This window comes from Engystomops pustulosus, chromosome 9 (genome assembly GCF_040894005.1).
Source record: "Engystomops pustulosus chromosome 9, aEngPut4.maternal, whole genome shotgun sequence".
NCBI classification, from domain to species: domain Eukaryota; kingdom Metazoa; phylum Chordata; class Amphibia; order Anura; family Leptodactylidae; genus Engystomops; species Engystomops pustulosus.
The window spans coordinates 50203611-50226904 of NC_092419.1; the positions used below are offsets into that span (position 1 = coordinate 50203611).

Sequence of the window (23294 nt, forward strand, 5' to 3'; positions counted from 1 at the left end):
CATCAAGCATGACCGACAAGAGGCCTTATAACTTTTTTTTTTTTTTTTTTTTTTACTTTTTATTTGCCAAAGAAAATGGGGAGGCTTTGGACTTTGTGCTCTTCCCACTTTTTGGTATTTGTAAAAGTTGATATTCATAATTGGGAATCGCGTGCTGTCCTCAGGTAAAATTGACAATTCAGGTAAAGTTCAACTCAGCAAGTTTCTCAAGACAATATTATATGTTGCCTTTTGCGGACTTTGTACTTGCAGACATCCTTAGATATAACGAAGTCTGCTCTGTATTAACAGGCTTCCATATTATTTAGAATATTTTGGACCAGCAATCTATATTTTATTCTCCTTCCATTCCCTCGCTTATATAATTCTTCTGTATTTTGTTTCAGGATCTACCAAGAATGAGACGATTACCAAATTTTTACAGCTTTGTATATTTCCCCGCTGCGTGTTCTCGTCTATTGATGCTGTATACTGTGCGCGGTTTGTAGAGCTTGTACACTTGCAGAAGACTCCTAACTTTTCTACGCTGCTATGTTATGATCGAGTAAGTATCTTGTAAATAGGATCTTTCTAGTAAGGCAGTTTCACAAGTTTATAATGCTGGAACTTTATAAAGCACAGTACTAAGTTTCTGTAGTGCAGTTAGTGATGGGAGTCACAGGCACCATAGAAAGCCTGGATCTGTAAGTTTATTTGGCACATGTGAAAGACAACAGCCTTTTAAAACCGCGTTCTAGTCTGACAATTCTCATCTTTTTTGATATACAGGTCTTCTCAGACATCATTTACACTGTTGCTAGTTGTACAGAGAATGAAGCCAGCCGCTATGGAAGATTTCTTTGTTGCATGCTGGAAACTGTTACTAAGTGGCACAGTGATCGCGCAGTATATGACAAGGTAAGAAAGGAGATAAAAATCTTGACCAGAGAATGATGTTCATGTCATGTTCTGTATTTACTCTGCCTTAGGAGGTCACATATCCTGGCAGGGCAGGTTTTTAAAATGGATTGCACTCTAGCCATCCGGACCTGTTACAATTAATTACAGTAAGATTTAGCTGCATTTTTTGGGGGGATGTTATCGGCGTATTGAGGAAAATAAATGTTGTCACACTGAATGTGACAGTAGAAGGATACGTCATCCTGTGCTGGTATCTTCTAGTGAGAATGCTTCATGTTGTATTCTGTACTGTGGAGCTTCATCATCAGCTGGAGACAAGTGATTAAAATCCCGGCCGCTGCATTTACATATTCATGCCGCTCCTGACAGTTTGCCTTCTCCTTGCTAACACATTTCTCAGCCAAATTTCTCTCTGTCACTTCCTGCTGCATGTCAGCTGTACATGTCAGTAGTCAGCGAAGCATTGACTTTCTTTCCTCCTATCTGTGTGTATTGGAGTCAGAGACGAGATGCTGCTGGGGGTTTGCAGATTCCAGTTACAGGGAACTTACTGGTTCAGTGAAGGCACTTTATATTACAGACACTGGAGTGACAGCAGCTGCCCATCATAGAGTGACCCAACCTGTTATTAAAGGGATTCGTGATAACTCCTACTTTATATAAATGACATGCTGAACTGAGTGGGCTAGTTTTAAAGGAGTTTTGTAGAATGACAAAAAAGACGCTTTGTTGGTTCTTATTGCTCTATAGGAAAATGATTGGCCTCAGAGTCTGGTATGTGACTGTTGAGGCCAGTGACTGGCTGTAGCAGTCATATAGGTTTATGATGCATTGTTGCTGCAGGAAAATCAACAGAAATTACTGGGAACCGGTAGGTTAGCAGGCATTTTTATCGGGTCAGTAATGGGTATTTTGGGGTTTATTTAAGCGTTTTTATCTAGTCACGTAACAAACTATTTTAGAAGGTGGAATAACGTTATGTCAGACAACCCATGTAGAAGAGCATGATCATGTATATAAATATGAAAAGAGACCATTTTTCTTTGTTCAATGACTGTCGCCCGTCAAACTCTCCAAATGCTTTTTCTTTTTTTTTGGTGGGGGGGGGGGGGCGGTTGGGTTGGGAAGCTTTGAGGTGAAGTTTTTGCTTACACTTCAGACTACACTTGCATCTGTCCCCTGCTTAGTGAATGTAAATCTTTAACAGTTTTTTTTTTCCATTTCATCTTTTATATCTTAGGATTGTGGAAGTTTTCCAGGTTTTGTCACAATTCTAAGGGCATCCAATTTTGATGGAGGCAACAAGGCAGACCAGTTGGATTATGAGAATTTCCGACATGTTGTTCACAAATGGCACTACAAACTAACTAAGGTATTGTTGGCAAAAGTGATGTAGAACATTAAAACACATTTTTAAATGTTTTCAAGGTTTCCTGGTATAAAGATGGCCAAGGATAACCTTTATGGTCTATCCTCAGGACAGACTATTAATCGTTGACAGTGGGGGTCGGGCACTGTTTAATACGTAGACACAGTGTCTGTTACACCTTACATCTGCAGTGGCTGAATCCTTTGCTACAGACGAGGTGTCTAGAAAGACGACTGGATCCAATTTGTAGTTACAGCTTCTGGCTTCAACAGGAACACAAAGCCACAATCTTATCATGTCCCCGTGTTTACCTGACTCCAAACAACTGACAGCTGCAGGAGCCATGGGTCAACTTGCACTTATCGTCTATTCTGAGGATAGACATTCTTGGGCGCCCTCTTGAACCTTTATATCATAACTGTTCTTCTATATGCGAAGATGAAACTTACTAAAGCAATAACTGAAACATCTGTAGTGATATCTGGCCGCATGCATGCAAAAATATAATGAAATGTATAAATCTTGGGAAAGAAGGATAGGACAGTCTATGTATGTAGTATGCGGAGAGTATTCCTTTATTAATGTATTTTATATATGTTTTGTAGGCATCAGTACATTGCCTGGAGACAGGGGAGTATACTCATATCAGGAATATTCTTATTGTGCTGACCAAAATCTTACCTTGGTATCCCAAAGTGCTCAACTTGGGACAAGCCCTGGAACGAAGAGTGCACAAAATCTGTCAAGAGGAGAAGGAAAAAAGACCTGATCTTTATGCATTGGCTATGGGGTAAAATAATATTAAAAGGTGGAAATTGATTATGAAAAGATGCCAGTTGGATGTTATCATGCTTTTGTGAGGGTTGTTTTTGACTTAGAACCGTAAACGCAGTAGCTAACGTGGTATTAACCCTTTTTAATAGTTAGAAAAGTTTCAGTTTATGGAATATAAATTGCGCTATTAATGGTATTAACAGAAACAACACATGCTAATTGCAATAGACTTTTATTAATATATTAACTTCAAATGAGACCTTTATATGTTAGTTGATGATCTCTCTCACCATAGTACCCTGTAGATGAGCGCAGTACGTGTCTTCTCACTGATATTGGCTTTGGTGTTTTTAACATGTTGTGCGACTTACAGCTACTCTGGACAGTTGAAAAGCAGGAAATCTTTCATGGTACCTGAAAATGAATTTCATCATAAAGATTCCCCTGCCAGGAATGTCATTCCAACTACAGTACAGAATGGACCAGGAGCTGCCAGTCAGTCAGCATCGGTCATGGTGAATGCAGCTAAGCCAGAAGAAACCAGCACTGAGGATATTGGTCAGTACCAGTATAGCTAGAACCTGTTTGTGTTGGATTAGGGCACATAAAACACCAGTATACCTTCAAGCAGTTGGTGTTTAAGGTCCCAAAGCTTGCCTGTGCCTGCGTCTGGGTTCCCAAGTTTCCTAGTGGTTAAGGTGGTGTGATTCAGATACATGTCCTCCTAGCATTGTGCCTGCGCATGGTGTTCTGAACAGAGGAGGAACGAGATGTCCAAAGTAGACTAGAACCATGTTGCCTTTGTCACTGTGAACCTTGGAGGAAAAAAGCCACAGACACAGGGAGGACAATTATCAGTTGTGTATTTTTAGTATGACATGTACTTCTGCAACTTACTTTAATTTGGATTTTCATCTCTGTGATATTAATAATTAGGTTTTTCTCTTTATATTTTCAGAAAAACTAAAGGAGAAATCTCAAAATACATTAAAAGTTGTTACCAAAGCTGCAAATACGACACCCAAAGTAACTGTGAATAATGGAAGTAGTTCTTCTAATAGGTATGTTATCTCCTTTAGATTTATTTGGCAAATGACCACACATAGTGATGTATATGGTTCTTTTATCTTTCTGGATTATATGATGGTATTACGTCATTCATACAGCAGTGGTGGACAGAACTATCTTGTGGTCAGGTTTATATTGTATTAGATAAATAAGTGGAAAAGGTTATTTCATGTATGTATAAAACATACTTTGCTCAGGGATCCACAGTATCCCACTGCTGTGCACATCTTGGTCCAGTATCCTGATGCAGAGTATTGTCATTTTTGCAGCCAGTCTGTAGCAGGTCGCAACTGGTAAGGAAGTGCAGAGTTGCCGGGGACCTAAATGTACGCTGTTACTAGTTAATATGCTCGGTAGTCAACATTTCTACCTCCAGAATGAAGGATTGTAAACCAAGCACATACTGGTGTGTGCCTCATCTTGCAGGATCTGCGTTTATTTTACCTTCCTATGCCCTGTTGTTTTAAATTTCTTTGAAAAAAAAAAAAAAAAGGATGCAAATGGTATTGGTAATGGGTTATGGTAATGGGGTCCAGTATATGTAGTGTTCACGGCACTGCCCCGCTTCCTAGTTCCTGATTGACTGGTCCCACTGCTAGGACATGGCACTGTGGCATAATTGGCCACTTCGTGTCATGTGAGCAAGGTGATGTCCTCTAAGGTCCTGTTTGCTTTGCAGCGTCTACCCCTTGTATGTATCTGATAACATGAAATCACAGCAGCCTCCATGGAGACTACACCTTAGAGGACATCACCCTGGTCGCACGACATCTTAAGAGGCATTAGACATAGAGAGGGGTAGATGGAAGGGGCCAGTCGAGCAGAGCATGCCATACACGGCTCTATACACGGTATACGCAGTATGTAAATGTTATTGACCTCTGAATAGGCCAAGTTAGGGGGGAAAAAAGTCTTGTACAAAAGTTTTTTTTATCTACTAAAACATAATAAAACCTACATATATTTAGTATCTCTTTTATTGTACTGACCTAAAGTATGTAATGTGGAGCGCACAATGAAAGCCGTAAAAACAAGATCCAAAAGAACATGGCGCAAATGTTTTTGTCAGTTTCACTGGATTTATTTTGCAGTTTTTTTTAGTACACGGTATGGAATATTAAATATAATCACTAGGAAGTGCAATTTGGTACAGAGAAAACAACAGCTGTGTATACAGTGAATTGAAAAATGTTATGGAAAAGCGGGGAATGAAAAATGGAAATGTAAAAAAACAAAAAAGGACTGTTTCATTAAGGGGTTAAACAAAATATATAACTGGCCATGGCTGCTAAGAAAACAAAAAAAGAACTTCTACTTACCTTTAGCGGCTCTCCGGTTATCCTGTGAAATCTCCATGGGTGCCTCCATTTGTATGCAGGGGAAGGGCATGCCCACACGACCACTGCCGCTCGCTGAGCACAGCATTGGATTCAATGCATTAGGTGTTGGGGGCATTACCTCATAAACACAGCCATATTGTAAATATGTCAACTATTCATTATTTCTGAAATACCTGTAGGATAAATTGTAGACTAGTTTCATGCCACACAACTAAAGAACACTAGGTACCCTCCCTAATTTTTACTTCTGCTTTTGCCCTTAGCAAAGTTATTAAGGAAAAGGAAGACAAAGACAAAATGGGGAAGGAAAAAGAGAAGGATAAAAAGGAGAAGACTCCAGCTGCTCCACAAGAGACCAAGGCACCAGGCAAGGATGGGAAGGATAAAGTCAAGGAAGAGCGGCCTAATAAAGATGAAAAATTGAGAGATGTCAAGGAGAAAACTCCCAAATCTGACAAAGAGAAGGAAAAAATGAAGAAGGAAGAAAAATCTCAGAAGGAAGAAAAAGCTAAGGCTGCAACGACAAGCACTGAATCTAAACTGGCTGCAGAAAAGGAGAGAGAAAAGGAGCCCTCACGAGAGAGAGATGTTTTTAAGGAGTCTAAATTGAAAGAAGGGTCCAAAGGAGGAGATAAAACGGCTGTTGCTGGGTCCTTGAAGTCCCCTGTTCCCAGATCGGAGACCTCTGAACCTGAAAGGGGTAAGTTTTATTTGTGTAACTATAATGTGCCTTAGTGAAGGATCAAATGAATTTGGGAATAAAAGTGCATTACATGTCATCAAGTTAATGTTTTACTGTAGTGGTCCTATTCACCGTGAGATTATACATGTATCAAAATGGCCATCTCAGTCTGTGTCATAAAATGACATGTTGCACAGTGGACAGGAGGTAAAACACCATTTTATTGAGAATAGCGTTAAGGGGGATTTCCCCCTTTTTGATACTGATGACCCTTAAAAGAAACCTACCATGAAGTATCCACTACCAGAAGTAGAGCTAATGGTAGATTCCTTCTGCCATCCTCTGCCCTAATCTGTAATTTAATAATCCTAGAACTGAATCTAACGTGTTAATAACTTTATTTTAGTAATATGTAAGTTAACTGCAGAGGCTACTGGGGCGTGTACTAGCCTTAGCTCCCAGTGCCTGGACAGTAGTTTATTTACATATTGCTAAAATAAAGTTTTTAACACGTTAGGTTAGGTTCTAGGATTATTAAATTACAGATTAGGGCAGAGGATGACAGGAAGGAGAGATCTACCATCACATCTACTTCTGATAGATTACTCATGGTAGGTTTCCTTTAAGACCTTCACCTTTATGGAGCCCTCCACTGTGTAGCTGCAGTACTCCAGGCAGCCATGAACAGTTGACTGGTGGAGCTTCTCAAGCTGTCTGATTTTTTTTTGACCTATTCCAAATATTGGTTATGAGAATTAAAAGGGTGGAAAGCCCCTTTCAAAAGGGGCTACCTTACTGCTGCCTTACTGTATCATACTCTGAAACATGTTAACATGTTATTGCACTTTATCGTTACTCCATTATTAACACCCATTTAATTTCTTTCCCCCTTTTAGAACAAAAACGACGTAAAATTGATACGCATTCTTCCCCATCACATTCCTCAGCAGTAAAGGTTAGTATAGCATGAGGAAGCCTGTATCCATATTAGGCTCACCTGTGTGGAATACAAGAGTCCGTCTTCCTTCAAGTTGGGTGCCAATTTTCCACTGGAAGTCGCTGGAGGTTTTTTGGTTTCCTTTATTTTTGTGTTGATATTTTGTATTTTGAAATTTACGATAACGAAATTTGCCCCGTTTGGACTATTTTTCTATAAAGTATTTTTCTAAAATGGCAAATAAAAAAAGCTAAATCTTCAAGGACCTAGCAGTGATATTTTTGTAAATAGTGTGAAGAAAGCTTGTGCTGAAGTGCCTGATTATTACATTCTGCTATTTATTCTGAAATGGCTACAAGCAAACTGCTATCCACATGAGCAGAGGAGATTTTTTTTCCACCCCCCACTCTGGGTGTGCTGGTTTCTATTTTTGTGGGCGAATTTTCTAGTGAAGATTTCCTGGATCCGGTGGGAATGTTGAGATACCTCCTGAAATCCTCAGGCGATGCATCATTCGTTTTGCCGCACTGTGCCTTCCAAGAAGAGGTCGGGAAAGCTTTCACTGTAAAGTCCGGTGATGGAACCTGCAGTAGTCGTGTTATATGAGAATGCAGCATCGGTTAGATGTATCCAAGGAAAATTTACCTTGATCCCATTGCATGTCGGTCTCTGCATTTCCATTGGAGGCACACCAAGAGGAGCCTGCACTGGCTTTCAAGCGGCGGCTGCCATGGGCATAGCCAGTGATGAAGACTAGTGATTTCTGTACCCTTGCACCTTTCTCTTTTTCCTTTTCCTTTTGATACTCCTTTTCAATGCTGCTTTTTTTTTTTTTTTTTTTTTTTTTTTTTTTTTTTAACCCCTTCATTTCCACATCAAAACTGTAAGTCTTTACTTCTGTCCATGAAGCACTTGGATTACCAAGATGTGCCTTACAATGGATTTTCTTCAATATTTTTTCACTTTTTTTTTTTTCTTTCACTTTTTTCTCATATTTTGGTAAGGTAATGTGACTTGACAGAAAATATTCTTATTAAAAGGACTGTTCTGCAACAAGATTAATGTCACATTGTACATTTCATTTGCCCTCACTTCTGTTATCCTACTCCCTTCCCCTTAAATCTTTTAGAGCTAAAATCTTAACGTTTTGATTAGCTCTTCCCATTTTTTTTTTTCCGGTGAAATTTCCACACCCCATGATTTCTATCTATGCCTAGCCAAGTTTAGTCCGTTTAACATGTAGCAGTTTCCATGTTGATTTTCTTTATTCAGTGTTAACAGCATCAAAAGATTTATTCCCCCCTCAAAGGAGTAGCTGCATTTTCTCGAGGTCACCACCATGGGTCTCGGTTACTGACAACTATCCAGCTCACGTGTCATCTCCATTCATTTTCTACAGGACAACCTCAATGAATTTAAGGACTCTTCAACAAAGGTTTGAGTTCCTTTCATCATTGTTGTATTTTGAAAATATAACTAAGTTGATGTGATTTGGTTTTGGTAATGGTTCATTGTTTAACAGAATATGTTCTGTAAGTCTGAGGGTTTTTCCTGTCATAAAAATATTGAGAATGCATCCATAATGTAGTTCCATAATGACACATTAGTGTGTACAACACCCTGCACCCCTACAGACACGGATCATGAAACTGAAAGTAGATTGCTCCATTCTCAGTGTAGTGGTCACTTTGGGTTACTGTTTATCATATCTCATTCATTTGATTGGATGCTAACTAAGCTGATCTGTGGTATGCTGGGTCTGAGACCCCCAAGCAATCTGACATTTTCCAGAAAACCCCCCTCTCTGCATGACACTTAATTTGATGGCAGCAGTCAGATGTGGCTATTACAGCATAATATAGCCACCAATGCAGCATTTCGCCATTTTGTTCCTTTGGTGTTTCCCCATCCTGATGACATCTCCGCTCTCTGCCGGAAATCCTGCAGTCGTAGTGAGTTCAGTGATGCAGAGTGGTGAAGTATGGAAGGAGCAGGCAGGTGTTAGAAGTGCTGCAGGGCCCGTGAATTAGGCTGAGAAGCTAGAGCCTGGCATTTACATATTTATACAGCTTTATTTTATAAGTAGAGTAATAGATAACAATCCTCTATATACACTTGTGTCTGCAATTGTGCTCCTGAGATCTACACAGCAACAGTAATGGTTAAATATAGGTCTGATTAGATGATAGTTTTCCTTTAGATAGCCAGACACCCTTCCTGTCATATTATTGGTCAAAGCCACTGATTCTTATCTATAGCGTTGGCTCTACCTCTGATTGACATACACATGTGACGGATTTATTGGGGAACTCGGTTAATGGAGCCGTGATTTACATTGAAGTAAGCCCCCCTGCGACCATGGATATCTGGCTGTATTTCGCCCCAACCCCCACAGATGTCACTGGCTGTTAGAGGATAGTGGGCGGCTGTAGTGGTGAATAGTAATGAGCCGGGGGGGGGGGGGCATAATTATGGATCCAGCTAATTTTACATAGTTTTATAATGTTATTTACTCAATTTCTGGATTTAGTTGGAAGGAGTTCCATCATCCCTTAGAGGTAATGAGCATCCATAATACGACAGTCTGCCATTGATAATATGGTGGTAGATGTCCTTTAAATAGGACATAAGGATGCCTTCAAAGTTTGGCCAGGAGAAGAATTTTTTATTTTTTGGCATGATGAGGTGCCATTATGATCTCCAAAATTTTGTAAAAGATGAGCACGAAATCAAGTCCCACTGTGTTAATTTAACTGAAAGCGATGCAGATGCTATTAAGGCTACATCTGTTTTTTCTAAAGTTTTAAGGAAACTCTAGGAATCTGACCAACATATCACTGTATGCTCATACAGTGCAATAGAAGAGTCCTGTTCCATCTTGAAAGCAGGAGGAGGAAGGAAACTCTTCAGCTGGTGATGATGATGAGGGTATTTCCCCAATGATGGCACTGTCCTTATATGGACTGTTACATTACTGGGATCTCCCAGAGTGCATGCTCATTGGGGGCCAGGGATGAATGCAGTACAGTTGCATCCGTCATCCGTTGAATGAAAAGAAAGTAGCTTCCTGCATCTTTCCAGCCAATGTGTTCTGCTGGATGTGATGTATACTGTACATGCGTCCAGTGTATAAGCTGGGAGCTTTTTGGCATATACTGAATGTGATTGCAGCATAGGGGAAAAAATTTCTTACAAAAATGGCAATTAAAAAAATGCCACCCTATCACAGAAGGACATCAGCATGTACCGATTATCAGCCATAGTCAGAGTAGGAAACTGATTGTTCAAACTGCAACCCACTTATTTATCACACGAGCCAACAATGCTAGTTATTATTGCTCCGTGCTCTGCCACAGCTTTCTGCAGTATCGGTGTCCTGAGAACTAGTGCTATTAAAAGAAGGAAAATTGTGAATATCATTGAAGGAATAATGAGCCCCGGAGTAGGTTCTCCACTAGCTGCAATGATAACCTGGCTTTGTCCCAGGCTGCCCAGAAGAAGGCGGTACATTTTGGTCTACATGGTACTACAGCTGGAGGGTGCTGTGGACTCTGCTCAGGAGAGCCCCCGCTGCTCTAGGCATAAAGCATGCCCCCTTATCATATAGGGGTTATAAGAAAGATTTCCTTGCTGCCCATAAACATAGTACATTCTGCCAGTCAGTTCTCGGGATGTAATAACATCAAACTTTTTAGTGTACAGTTTACAAATCTACCAATTTCATTCTAAGTTTGAATTGTTGGTGCTATACATGGCTCACCCTGCCTAAGTTCCTCACGTAAAGCCGTGTATATTTTCCTGACAGAATATGAATGGCAGAAAGATTTCCATATTTCTGTACATTAAACAAACTTGCTTTACTTCCATCTGCTTTTTTTGGGATCTGAGCCTTATAAAAATTACTTTGTATGGATATACAAACAATTTCTCCAAGATACCACCCCTTCTTCATGTGAAAAGCTAGAAAAGTCCACCCCATAGAAGTGCAGTTTTGGTGGCTATCAGACAGATAGGTGTCTCTGCTCTAGATCTTGGGTTCACATTGAACCGTTTTTAAATTTTCTTTGTAATGAAATGTTTTCCCATTTTTGTTTCATCATTGTGACTTAAAAGTTTAACTTGACTGACTATCTTACTTCTACTTGATAGTGGATTATGATGTTTTCTGTTGATCATGTTAGATTGATATACACTCACCGGCCACTTTATTAGGTACACCTGTCCAACTGCTAGTTAACACTTAATTTCTAATCAGCCAATCACATGGCGGCAACTCAGTGCATTTAGGCATGTAGACATGGTCAAGACAATCTCCTGCAGTTCAAACCGAGCATCAGTATAGGGAAGAAAGGTGATTTGAGTGCCTTTGAACGTGGCATGGTTGTTGGTGCCAGAAGGGCTGGTCTGAGTATTTCAGAAACTGCTGATCTACTGGGATTTTCACGCACAACCATCTCTAGGGTTTACAGAGAATGGTCCGAAAAAGAAAAAACATCCAGTGAGCGGCAGTTCTGTGGGCGGAAATGCCTTGTTGATGCCAGAGGTCCGAGGAGAATGGGCAGACTGGTTCAAGCTGATAGAAAGGAACAGTGACTCAAATCGCCACCCGTTACAACCAAGGTAGGCAGACGAGCATCTCTGAACGCACAGTACGTCCAACTTTGAGGCAGATGGGCTACAGCAGCAGAAGACCACACCGGGTGCCACTCCTTTCAGCTTAGAACAGGAAACTGAGGCTACAATTTGCACAAGCTCATCGAAATTGGACAGTAGAAGATTGGAAAAACGTTGCCTGGTCTGATGAGTCTCGATTTCTGCTGCGACATTCGGATGGTAGGGTCAGAATTTGCTGTCAACAACATGAAAGCATGGATCCATCCTGCCTTGTATCAACGGTTCAGGCTGGTGGTGGTGGTGTCATGGTGTGGGGAATATTTTCTTGGCACTCTTTGGGCCCCTTGGTACCAATTGAGCATCGTTGCAACGCCACAGCCTACCTGAGTATTGTTGCTGACCATGTCAATCCCTTTATGACCACAATGTACCCTGTAACATCTGATGGCTACTTTCAGCAGGATAATGCGCCATGTCATAAAGCTGGAATCATCTCAGACTGGTTTCTTGAACATGACAATGAGTTCACTGTACTCAAATGGCCTCCAAAGTCACCAGATCTCAATCCAATAGAGCATCTTTGGGATGTGGCGGAACGGGAGATTCGCATCATGGATGTGCAGCCGACAAATCTGCGGCAACTGTGTGATGCCATCATGTCAATATGGACCAAAATCTCTGAGGAATGCTTCCAGCACCTTGTTGAATCTATGCCACGAAGAATTGAGGCAATTCTGAAGGCAAAATGGGGTCCAAACCGTTACTAGCATGGTGTACCTAATAAAGTGGCCGGTGAGTGTGTGTATATATATATATATATATATATGTGTATATATATATGTATATGTATATATATATAATATTTCATTCTCTATACCCAGTGTATGAAAATGTGATACTATTTATACTAACACTTACCTGTGCGTTAAACTTAATAGGACATGAAATGGCACTTACTCATAGATCCAGGAACCATGATCTTCTTATGTTTGTTATCCATGGCCTCCTCCTTTTAGAATTGGGCTAATGAGCTAGAAGGGCTCCGAGGGGCATTACCAGAGCCCCTCCATGCTGCAGACTCGCAGGGTATTACACTGTGCAGAAGTACTTTGTGCTGAAACTTCCTTTGCTGCAGTTAGAATACGTCAGGCTAATGGAGAGAGACTGAGTAGCAGTCTGTGAAGCTGTAGCATGGGGAAGCTCTGCTAACAACCCCTTAGCATTTGTTTTAAAAGTTGATTTTAGAAGAATGGAGGCCATGAGTAACGAATAGAAGAAGATTGTACTAGCTTTATAATTAACACCCTGGTGGCCCTTTCACTTCCATTTTTCACTCCCCACCTTCAAAAATTTTTCTGTGTAACAAGTTGCACTTCATAGTGATGGTATTTAATTTTCCATGCCGTGTACTGGGTAGCGGGAAAAAAAATTCCAAATGCAGTAAAAATGGTGAAAAAAGCATTTGGGCCGTTTTCTTGTGGGCTTGGATTTTACGTTTTTTTCACTGCACCCCAAATAACATGTCTACTTTATTCTTTGGGTCGGTGCGATCACTGGGATAACAAACCCGTTAAGGTTTTATAATATTTTCATACATTTACAAAATTTAAAACCTCCTGTACAATTTTTTTCTTTTTTTATTTTGCCATCTTCTGGCGCTAATAACTTTTTCATACTTCGGTGTACAGAGCTGTGGGTGGTGCGACTTTTGATGACGTTTTCAATGCTGCTATTATTAGGACTGTACAACCTTTCGATCACTTTTTATAGAATGTCTAATTTTTTAAAATGGCAAAAAAGTGCCATTTTCGACTGTATCTGTATGGACAGAAGCATTATATTCAGATTATTTCTATGTGAATCTTATTGGAGAACATTCCACATTTGTATGGGTACCACTTCTTCCCTCCGCCCTGCTAGTAACACTCTCTGTGCGTACAATCTGAACCTGTGGGGGTTATTTTGATATGTTAAAGGGGTATTCGAGGAATATGAACGTCTGACACAAAAATCCATGATGTTATAAATACAGGCGGTCCCCTACTTAAGAACAACCAGGCAGGTGCAGGACATGTGATATGGACATGTGACCAGCGGCCATCTTCTGTCCTGTATGCTCTGCAACGGACCGCACGGAGGAAATCAACGGACTTATTAAATTCTCCATTACAGTGTATGTCACCAGCATTTTCTTCTAACGGGAGCAAAATTTTAAATAACAACTAATTACACATTATCTTATATTTTGAGTACCCGTTTGAATATGAATTATGCTTATTCCTGGAAGACCCCTTTAAGGATTTGAAAAGCTGAAGAATCCCACAGGTGTCAGACTGGCAGTCCCATGCTTCAATAGGACCACTCATTGAAAGAGATAAAGTAGGCTTGTATAATGTAGTAACAGTCCTCAACTAGCTTTATTGTATATAACCCACTGGTTTGCTGTAACATTTCCTGAAAAATGCCTTTCTCCATTGCCAACACCCAGTACCTTCTCAGAGACTATAGCAGAAATTTCTGGTAGACCAGACAACGACTAAGCAGGACCGACCTGGTAAAGACTGTGTCTGCATCTACTAAGGGGCTGAATGTTCTTGGCGTCTCCCTGCCGGCGAGGGGGCTTTTAAGGGGGTTTCCCAATGAAAGAAAGTTTAAAATTTGGATCCCTTAGTGATGAATACACACGAAAGATAATTTTTTTCCCGTTAGTTTACCATTTCACTCAGTTTTATTGCTGTTTTACCTCCCATCACTCAGTGATCGTCGGTGCAAAATTCCAGATTGTGGGCAGCGATTTTCTAAGCAGACACTTCATGACTCTTCTGTGCAATGAGATGCTGTGTGCTGATAATGTGCTTAGATTTTCAGGGGCCAGGTTTATCTACACTAATATTTATTTTTTGAACATTCTTACTAGCATCGGCCACATAGAGAGATGAGACAGATCAGAGATGTGAGAGATGACATGGATATAAAACACAATGGGGCAGATTTATCAAGCTGTCTGAAAGTCAGAATATTTCTAGTTGCCCATGGCAACCAATTACAGCTCAGCTTTCATTTTATCAGTGCTCATGAATATTTTAAAGGGGAGCTGTGATTGGTTGCCATGGGCAACTAGAAATATTCTGACTTTCAGACAGCTTGATAAATCTGCCCCATTGACTCTCAGCTCTGCTAACTGTCCTATAACACACAGTCACCTCATCTATATGCCTCCCTTAGATAAAGACCTTTTCTGTGTGTAGCTTGTAGAGTAAATCTCTGCACAGTTCTGCTTTGTAGTTAGTGCAAAAATAGGTTAACCATTCAGGGATTGAGTGTAGACCCTCCATGCTTCTTTCTTTACATCCCTGAGCTCTGCTGAATAGGTGGAGTTGCAGCAGTACATTAAACTCCTCCTGCGGTCACCTCCTCCCTCTCCCAATGTCTGTTAGTATGGTTGGACTGTTAAAAGAGAGAGAGAGAGTGGTGACATATGGCCGTCCCAGAGCAGAAAAGGCAGCATGCTGGGAACAGGGAAAAGCTTTCTGTGAAGACAAAGACACAGGTACATAAAACTGCAGAGACATGTTCAATAGAAGAGATTTATTATTTTTTTTTTTTTTTAAAGTGTCCAACCCCTTTAAACATGTAGCGGGCTTATTATTTCCCATAAAGTTACATCTGGAAAATCAACTTTTAAGCGAGGTCTGGGAGGTGTAGAGCTCAGCAGTCCTGTACCCATGAAAATCATAACCAACTCTCCAAAAACCTGAAGGAATGATGTAACTCATAGAGGGGTTGTTTTGACAGAGAAAGCTTGACTTCTGTGCTTAAAGGAAACCTACCACTACGGATCTACCTATTAAAGGAAACCTACCACTTGAATTGGTAGGTGTAAGCTGCAAATACAGAGCACCTGCTCAGGGTGAGCTGGTTCCGGAGCTTACTTTCGTTATTGTTCTAAACCGCTGTATCGCGGTTTAAACACTTTTTAATGTTTTATATCTGAAGCAGCTTCGGCGCACCAAGCATAGGCGCGCACGAAGGTACGTCACATATAAACATTAAAAAGTGTTTAAACCGCAATACAGCAGTTTAGGACAATAACAAAAGTAAGCTCCGGCACTAGCTCACCCTGAGCTGGTGCTCTGTATTTGCAGCTTACACCTACCATTTCAAGTGGTAGGTTTCCTTTAAGGTAGTTCGGGAGGTAGGTGCATCTATTGGACATGAGGATAGCCCTTTTTAGGGCTAATCCTCTAATCCCCGCAATCTTTTTATACCTTTTTATTTCCCTACTATGCAAATGTTCTAAAGAGGCTACTGGGGCATGGAGTAGCTGGAGCTGAGGCTACACGGCATGGCTACTCCACGCCCCAGTAGCCTTTTTGAACCTCCTACCTTATCTCTTCGGCGCACAGCTATGAGGATGCGCAGCTCCTCATAGTTGCGCGCTGAAGATACATGTCCAATAGACGCACCCACCCCCTGATCTCCCTTATCAGGTAGATTCGTGTTGGTAGGTTACCTCCACCTCCATGACTTGATGCAACCAATTTACACCTGGAAGATGGTGTACTTTACAGCCTACTGGAATTTTTTTTTTGTCTTAGTTTCTTCATAGTGGCATATGAGATGTTAATGGCTGCATTGGATTTGAAACTTTTCAATACACAGAAATTTTTGACTTTTTAGCGACTGTTCAACTGATCGCAAAGTATTTCCAATCCCAGGAGGGGACTGCAGTAAGATGGCAACCTTTCAAAAAGTTGTGCTTTATAAATCTTCCTACCACATCAGACTTCACTTGATAAATCTGGCTTGTAAAAGGCTAAAGTGAGACGTTTTGACAAATGTCTCAAAAAAGTCACAAATGTTGGGAGGACATGATTCATACTAGCAGTCGTGTTTAGTTATTCATTGTTTTTTTTTTTTTTTTTTTTTTAATGGACTTGACTTTTGTTTCCCAATAATTACCATGTCCAAATTTTATTTTGTTAAAGCGTCGAAACATGCTCTCCCCCTGTTACTCCTCCTGAAAATGTATGAATAATTCAGTGACTGAATGTTGGGTTGTTTCTCTTTAAGTGGAGACTGTGGATTGTTCCACCTTCATAAGGAGAATGGTAACATTTGTGTAGAATAAAGTAAAAAGGAAACTATTCTATGGGCAAGTATTTAACAAACCAGACCAAGCAGCTTCCCAGCCCGGTCATGGTGCGCCAAGATACTGTATGGCACCCGGTAATGGTGTGCTGAGTACAGAGGGACCCCCATACATTTGTGTGCATGGGGCCAAAGGCTGCCTTCAAGCTTTTCATCTGCGTTGCGTTTCAAAATGCAATCCAGATGGAATGTGGAGGGTTTCTGCTCAATCACACATGCGTTTCAACAGTCATATATGCCATGTGGTGAATGTGGCTTACTATACAAAAATTAAGCTTTTACATTATTTAGGCCACACCTCTCCACGGTTCCCCAGTCTTGGAGTAGACCGCCATGTTGGTAACAGCATGGCAACATTGTCTCCTCTTATAATTTGTTAAGTTCCAAACGTTTGGATGGATTACAGAGATGGAGCTGTTGAGTTGCATATATGATAAAAAAGCATTGGTGCGTCAGTGCACAAGGCCATGCTACACATGCCTTCTCTTTAGAGGCTGATTAATCAATCTCCCTGTCACTTCCTGTACATGTGGGCCCGCCATGCTTGTTTCACTGGAGCCCTCTCATGTACACCCTGGCTGTATGTGAGAGACGCCTTTTCTTCTTCTTCTATTTTTTTTTTTTACTATTTTGGAGCACATCTAGGTACACATTTTTAATACAGTAGCATATTATGACATTTTTTCTCTTGTGAATGTATTTATATTTTCTGTTTATAATGGGAGTCTAATGTATACATATAGATCATGGTCATCTATAGATGGAGCGTAGCACTGCACATCCACATTAGATACTGCTGTCAGGGCCAGTATCCCTATATACATGCATGCTCAGCCTAAATAGTCAACCCAACAGATCCAAATGATTGAGCAATTGAAATTTAAGTTGCCTAAATCTCAAATATTTGCAGTTGGGTGGATAGAGGATCTCTGATCAGCCAATTCCCAATGTAATTTTATCGCCAGTAAGAAACTTTTATTATACACTACTTTTTTGCAGTAATTTCTTTAGAGGAAGCGGGATTGTAATGATCAGTAATGGTTGTCTCTTCTGTTACATATGATCCATACTAATCAGAAATTCTATTGGAACGCACTGCCCCAGTTATAAGTATTTGCAGATAGATATTTTCCTGTAGGATGGTTGATGAGAAACTGTAATTTTGCAAAATCTTGTTCATTTCACAGCACTACACAAACCACACTACCCCACCAACATCCAAGAGCAAAGAGAGAGAGGTAGAGAAGAAAGAGGTCGATAAATCAAGGGAACGTTCCCGCGAGAGAGAGAAAAAGGAGGAAAAAGAAAGAAAAGAGAGAAAAAGGGTTTGTGTCCTATTTTCTTATTTCCAAGGCCAGATAGAGAAAAAGAATCAGTTGAGATAATCTATTACTTCTCATTTTAAATTAATATGCTCCTCCCTGAAAGTGACCACCCTTCAGGAATCTGAACCCCCAAATAAGAACAGAATTTGACTGCTTCTTTCATACTGGGAAACTTGGCCAAATGTGGGTTCATATATGGTATAAGGCTATTGGCTAATCCCTAGCTGCATTGTGGGCACCTGAGTTTACTTATGACCAACTTTGGGTTGTAAAATTGTATGGTACATATGTATATGACATGGCTTAAACACACATAAACACGTAATGCTATGTTCACATTGGGGCAGATTTATCAAGCTGTCTGAAAGTCAGAATATTTCTAGTTGCCCATGGCAACCAATCACAGCTCCCGTTTAAAATATTCATGAGCACTGGTGAAATGAAAGCTGAGCTGGGATTGGTTGCCATGGGCAACTAGGAATATTCTGACTTTCAGACAGCTTGATAAATCTGCCCCATTGTGTTTGATGTGCATAGTAACTGTAGGGGTAACCATTACTGACATGCCTCTGTATGGAGATGTGATGTGAGCATAGACATATATAAACATTTATACAGAATATGTGAGGTTTTGGAAATATGCATTTTATTAACATCTATCTTGATTATTACATAATAGGATCATTCTAACAGCGACCGGGAGGTGAATCAAGAGTCAAAAAGACGCAAAGAAGAGAATGGAACAAGTGAGTGAGAGATCGTTGTATACTTTTTAGGGCGAATTCACATGAACGTGTGTCCACCATAGTGTAGTACCGCGGGCTCACGTCGGCACACGGGAGAGGAGGAGGAGGAGGAGGCGGTGAGCGCTGCTCGCCTCCACCCCTCTCCATAGAGAAATATGTCCTATGACATGTCCTATCTTTTCCCTGGTACGGTGCCGCATGTGTACCTATGGGGACCTAGAGTATATATGGCAGCCATACACAGCTCATCTTAGACCTAAGGTTGTTCTGGGATTTTGGATTGACAACCTGAAACGCCCACTTAAAAACAGTGGATCCTGGCCAAACATGCATCCTCTGCCTTGTTCACTTTTAAATTGACTTATCTACTTAAAACATGGCTGCACATGCATTTCATTTTCCCTACACCCCATCCGGGCTTTGGCTGCTATATTTCTCTCCGAATTTGTACATGAGAAGAAAGCTAAACTTTACCAGTTTATTTTGGGCAATGAATTCAATATCCCAACATGGTTTTTGCATATTCAAGGTTGTGTAGCTTTTTGAATGACATGCAGATATTGTATAGAATGGTAATGAATAGTAACAATACTTTACAATTATCCATACAGCTCCATCCAGACAGCTTAAAAATGCGCTTTGGATGCATACTATTTTTTTATATACAACTTAAGTTATGTAGAAGTTAAAAAACATACAATCATTGCAGGTGGCTCCTCCAAACACAGTAAAAGCGAGAGTCCATCTGATTCCCCACACTCAAATGAGAAGGAGCGAAGCAAATCCAAGTCTTCAAATAAAGAAAAGGCAGAAATAATGAAATCTGAGAAGGTGGAGAAGAGTTCTTCCAGCAGCAAGAAGGTATATGTTGTGTTTTGTTTACAGCTGAAAAGGGTAAACATTCAACATCTCTGCCTCTATAAGTTGAGAACCAACAAAGGCAAATTTTTCCAGGAATGTTGTCTTCCAAAGTACTTGATTGCTACAAATGGGAGATTAGAGACTGGTCGGTAGTTAACAGCACTGGACCTACATACTTTAAAGAAGAAGGAAAGCCACCCCCCCCCCCCCCAAAAAAAAAAGAGGGGTTATAGATTTTAGTGAGGTGAGGGGAAGGGGGTCACTGATGCAGGTAGTGGGGCGAGTAGAGGAAAGGAGCCTGGGTACTTCTTCTTCTGTGATTGTCTCAAATTCAGTGAGTGAACAGGAGGGAATAGATTTCATGGAGTGAGTGGATTATGAAATAAACTTGATTGCACTCGCCAGGAAATTATCTTTAAAGTAGTTTGTTGTTCTGTGACACGTGGCTGCACCTTTAGGTGAAGAGTATCAAAGAGCCTTTAGGATTATTAGAGAGGATTGTTGGAATACACCTTTTTAGCAAGGCGAAGGGCAGAGTTATAGGTTCTAAGCATAAATTAGAAGTGAAAAAAGTCCAATGTGTAAACACCCCAAAAGCCTTTTCCTTGGGCAGTGCTCCAGGAGTGCCAATGACTGTGACTGTGCCAATTATATGGACACTAAATAAAATGGGAATGGTTAGCGATATAAACTTTCTGTTTGTGGCACATTAGTATATGGGAAGGGAAAACTTTTCAAGATGGGTATTGACCATTTTAAAGTCTATCAATTTGGATCCAACTTTTTTTTTTTTTCCCCAATGGGCTGACGGGTCATGTGACACATGCAACTTATTTCACATGAAAAACAATGGTGTGCTTGGTTTTAATGTAACTATATTCTTTTGTGATTATTTATAAGTTTCTGACCACTTCAAAGTGCTGTCCTTTTGTGTTGGATTGTCAATACAACCCTTTTCTCACACTCTTGACACATGCAGAAGAAATGCTAGCGCAGGCTTCCAGTATCTGTTGTTGTGGCCAATCCACTTTCCAGGGAACTGTTCATGTAGGAATGCTCTGACCTATGGGGTCATCTGAAGGCAATTGTCTATACTGTGAAGATGCAAGATGTGCAATATCTAAAATGACAGAGCAATGATTCAGAAGAAATGCTAGCACATGCTTTTTCTGTGAAATTCTCTAGAAGTTTGATGTGTTAATGACATTGGGAAAAAAATTTTGATCCAAAATGGCCGCCATGGTCAACACTCATCTTGAAAAGTTTCCCCCCTCCCATATACTAATGTGCCATAAACGGGAAGTTCATATCACCAACCATTCCCATTTTATTTGGGTGTATCCATATAAATGGCCCACTCTGTACACAGACCTGCATGAGAATACATTGGACCAGATTTATTGGTCTTTTAATTCAGAATTCTTTCATAAATACTTTGTGCCGTGTTTATCAATGGTTTCCACAACTTTTGTGACAATTGCATCAATCTGAGTGGACTAATAGAAGGGGAAGTTGTTGTTCTGGGAAAGGGACATAAACAAATATGAGGTCCCAAACTCCAACAGATTTATTTGTAACATTTGAAAAATTTTGTGCAGAATAGTCGTGCGCACTGTTTAAAATGTTAACCTTTTTTCAGTGTCTCGGCACAACTGTTTTCCTGGTTCTTCTGATTTTGTGCATTTTGTGATCAGACATTGGAATCACATTAATGTAATGTCCCATTTATTGTATGAACTCATCAAGATCAGATGGAACTAATGAATTTGAATAGGCAGAGAAAAACTATCTACAAGGATACAGATTTCTTGTTTCAGCAGTAAGTCACATCTGTTTCTGGAGCCGAGTCATAGAACTTCTGTTTTTTTTTTCCCCCTCCTTTCTTAAAGGAATCTAGACATGACAAGGAGAAATCTGAGAAGAAAGAAAAACGTGAGAGTGCTGGAGGGAAAGAGGAGAAAAAACAATATCCTTTTACTGGGCTCTTGCATGGAGACGGCGTTCAATGATTTACTCAATGACTTGCTGAAGCTACTCTACAAGAGGAGAAGCTGCATGTAGCATGTTGGAGAGCAGGGGGAGCTGAGCAGATTGTACATGGTGTCCTGTCTGCAGGAAGCATGTTGGAGAGCAGGGGGAGCTGAGCAGATTGTACATGGTGTCCTGTCTGCAGGAAGCATGTTGGAGAGCAGGGGGAGCTGAGCAGATTGTACATGGTGTCCTGTCTGCAGGAAGCATGTTGGAGAGCAGGAGGAGCTGAGCAGATTGTACATGGTGTCCTGTCTGCAGGAAGCATGTTGGAGAGCAGGAGGAGCTGAGCAGATTGTACATGGTGTCCTGTCTGCAGGAAGCATGTTGGAGAGCAGGAGGAGCTGAGCAGATTGTACATGGTGTCCTGTCTGCAGGAAGCATGTTGGAGAGCAGGAGGAGCTGAGCAGATTGTACATGGTGTCCTGTCTGCAGGAAGCATGTTGGAGAGCAGGAGGAGCTGAGCAGATTGTACATGGTGTCCTGTCTGCAGGAAGCATGTTGGAGAGCAGGAGGAGCTGAGCAGATTGTACATGGTGTCCTGTCTGCAGGAAGCATGTTGGAGAGCAGAAGGAGCTGAGCAGATTGTACATGGTGTCCTGTCTGCAGGAAGCATGTTGGAGAGCAGGAGGAGCTGAGCAGATTGTACATGGTGTCCTGTCTGCAGGAAGCATGTTATGGAGCCAGAGATGCTGAGCAAGGAGATCCAGGAATTTATTCATAGAAACCTTATTTTATTCTACTTTTAGGACTTTGTAGGGGGTGTAGAAAAGTTCTTAATCCTTTTCCTGATTTATGTCCTAATAGGTTCAAAATATTTATCCACATTGCCTATTGCGAAGTCCACTGAAAACCGTAAAGGACCTCTGAAATTTGACTTGTACAAAGATTTCTTGCATAATATGGGTCCAAAACCAAATTGTATAAATATAAAACCTTATAACTTTTTATGGAAAGGAATGGTTTCCTTAACTAATGGCTTACCCATAAATCTTCAGATAAGCACAGATAATGATGTCTGTGTGCAACAAGGTAAGGCTTCCAGTCTTGGTAAGATCTGAGGTAACTGATGTTAAATGTTGGACATCAACTTTGGTTAACAAGACCAACCTATTATTTTCCAGACTTGTGAGGGGTGGGGAGTTGGGCTGATGCCAGTTGTAAACTGTAAAGTTGTAGTTGTAAACTGGATCATCATCCTATTCTAACAATCTAGTTCCCATATGTTGATTTCAAGAAAGGCGTGCCACAGTAAAGAATGTCTTTGATAGTGGTAATAACGTGTATTACTAAAACTAGGGCAAAACTATGTCCTTATGAGAATCTTTACCACTTTTGTATACATCCTTCAAATACATTTCCTTTTATTAGCAGCTGCCTGGCTCTGGTATTCTAAAATTAAGTATCCACCAATACACCCTAGTATTTTCTGCTGCAGGTTTACCCAGTACTTGACTGCTTAGAACATAATAATACTTTTTGTTTCCACAGCCTAAGTG

General features: G+C 40.6%; 1 protein-coding gene across 2 annotated transcripts in view; it reads left to right on the forward strand.

Moving 5' to 3' along the window:
- The window catches only part of THOC2 (THO complex subunit 2), a 65479-nt gene extending 42652 nt beyond the window's left edge, over positions 1–22827 (forward strand). The window contains exons 25-38 of one of the 2 annotated variants that reach the window (XM_072124311.1): positions 387–544; positions 769–897; positions 2141–2272; positions 2875–3059; positions 3417–3601; positions 4002–4104; positions 5715–6151; positions 7030–7088; positions 8470–8505; positions 18023–18160; positions 18840–18906; positions 19616–19767; positions 21657–21733; positions 22780–22827. In XM_072124311.1, coding sequence (XP_071980412.1) covers positions 387–544; positions 769–897; positions 2141–2272; positions 2875–3059; positions 3417–3601; positions 4002–4104; positions 5715–6151; positions 7030–7088; positions 8470–8505; positions 18023–18160; positions 18840–18906; positions 19616–19767; positions 21657–21733; positions 22780–22807 — 1886 coding nt within the window. In that variant the 3' untranslated portion in view covers positions 22808–22827. The remainder of the gene's footprint in view (positions 1–386; positions 545–768; positions 898–2140; positions 2273–2874; positions 3060–3416; positions 3602–4001; positions 4105–5714; positions 6152–7029; positions 7089–8469; positions 8506–18022; positions 18161–18839; positions 18907–19615; positions 19768–21656; positions 21734–22779) is intronic. The other variant, XM_072124312.1, reaches the window with a different exon arrangement.
- Positions 22828–23294: the final 467 nt, after the last annotated feature.